At 36.2% G+C, this 1653-nt stretch overlaps 1 protein-coding gene across 1 annotated transcript in view; it reads left to right on the forward strand.

The window, feature by feature from the left end:
• Nucleotides 1–122: 122 nt before the first annotated feature.
• Nucleotides 123–1653, forward strand: part of TRIM24 (tripartite motif containing 24) — a gene marked incomplete at its 5' end in the record, with an annotated part of 23307 nt that continues 21776 nt past the window's right edge. Inside the window, 2 exons of the mRNA XM_010021543.1 lie at nucleotides 123–239; nucleotides 1387–1501. Of these exons, the coding sequence (XP_010019845.1) occupies nucleotides 123–239; nucleotides 1387–1501 (232 nt within the window). The remainder of the gene's footprint in view (nucleotides 240–1386; nucleotides 1502–1653) is intronic.

Genomic DNA, 1653 nt, shown 5'->3' on the forward strand with positions numbered 1-1653 from the left:
TCTGGATGACATCCTTTCCCTCCAGCGTATCTGGAGAAGTCTTTTGTAAGTAAGGCAGTCTGCTTTTTAGCAAGTATACTGCACATTTTGCATGTGTAAATACTCACTGATTTTTCCTACAGATACCAGTTCATAGAGGAAGCTTTTCAGAACCAGAAAGTGATCATTGAGACACTAATCACCAAATTGATGGAAAAAACTAAGTACATAAAATATACAGGGAAGCAGATCCAAAACAGGTATGTACCAGGTTTTGATGTTAAAACTGACACAGGAGACAACTTTATATACACTGTAACTTCTTGAAATGTTTAGATTAATGCATTTTGTACCTCTCTCCTTTCATCCTTCCAGAAAGAGAAATACTAAAATGTTCAGTTTGCTGTAGTAACTGTTGTCTGTTTAATGGGCTTGGTTGTGTTAGGTAACTCTTCTGCTTAGCCAGGAGACTTAATGGGCAGCAAATAGCTTGGGTGCAACAGAATTTAGGCAATAAAGCCTGTAGAAGGCAGTCTTTCATTCTTTCCCCATCATCGGCATGCTTATTTTCTCTGGGTAGATCCCTCTTAGAAAGTGAAAGGCTGTGACTCATGTTTTCATAACGCTTGTGACACATTTTGAAGAGTTATGTAATACTTCTATGCTTGGGGCTTTATTCACTGGGTATTACACACCTAGGAGAAGAGTAAGTCTGTAAAATGTGTGCTGCAGTAGGCCTTTGTAACTGCTCCTTCTACAGCGTTCAAAGGCAGTACCTAGGAAGACTCAACACTGTACGAGATGTTGAGCGCAACCTGAACTCTTCCTGTCCCTTTGCCTGTCTTTAAGTATGGTGGAGGTAGAAAAAAACAGCAGATACCCTTCTCATTTGCTACATATCAGATGATTGACCACCGTTGTTGAAATAGCTAAATTAGAAAATCTATTTATTGTTGGTTTGGTTTTTTGATTTTTTTTTTGTTTGGTTGGGTTTTTTTGGGTTTTTTTTGTTTGTTTTTTTTTTTGTTTCTGGGCTATCATTCTACCTTAGATAGAAATTAGACTTAAACAGTTTTGATTGCTAGGGACCATTCCAGAAATGTGCCAGACCATTAAAAATCAAGAATTTTAATTCCAGTAAGCATTTAATTTTTATCAATCAGTGGCACGTGTTAGTAATTTTACAGACTTATGGCATTAGAATTTCCCAGCAGTTAGTTTTATCAAGGTCACTGTTACTTGCACTTTCTATTTCTGCTAGTAATTTTCCTGAGTATACATATCTGATGGTATATGTATTAATTTGTGCATATGACCAAGAAATACTGTAGTCTCAGCAACAGAGTAGAGGGGATTCAGTGGGTTTGTGAACTAAAAAACATTATTTTCTATGCTGTCTACTTACAGAATTCTTGAAGTGAATCAGAATCAAAAGCAGGTGGAACAAGATATTAAAGTTGCCATATTTACACTGATGGTGGAAATAAATAAAAAGGGAAAAGCTTTGCTGCATCAGTTGGAGGTAATTAAATTTCTATCATAAGAAAAAAATGACAGGGTTTTTTTGGGGTTTTTTTTGTTTGTTTCTTGGGGTTTTTTTGGTGGATTTACATTAAAATAAAATCCATTTCTAGCATCACCCACCTGTGCATGTCCTGTCACAATTCCAATGTA

This window comes from Nestor notabilis, unplaced genomic scaffold (genome assembly GCF_000696875.1).
Source record: "Nestor notabilis isolate BGI_N333 unplaced genomic scaffold, ASM69687v1 scaffold26679, whole genome shotgun sequence".
Classification (NCBI taxonomy): Eukaryota; Metazoa; Chordata; class Aves; order Psittaciformes; family Psittacidae; genus Nestor; species Nestor notabilis.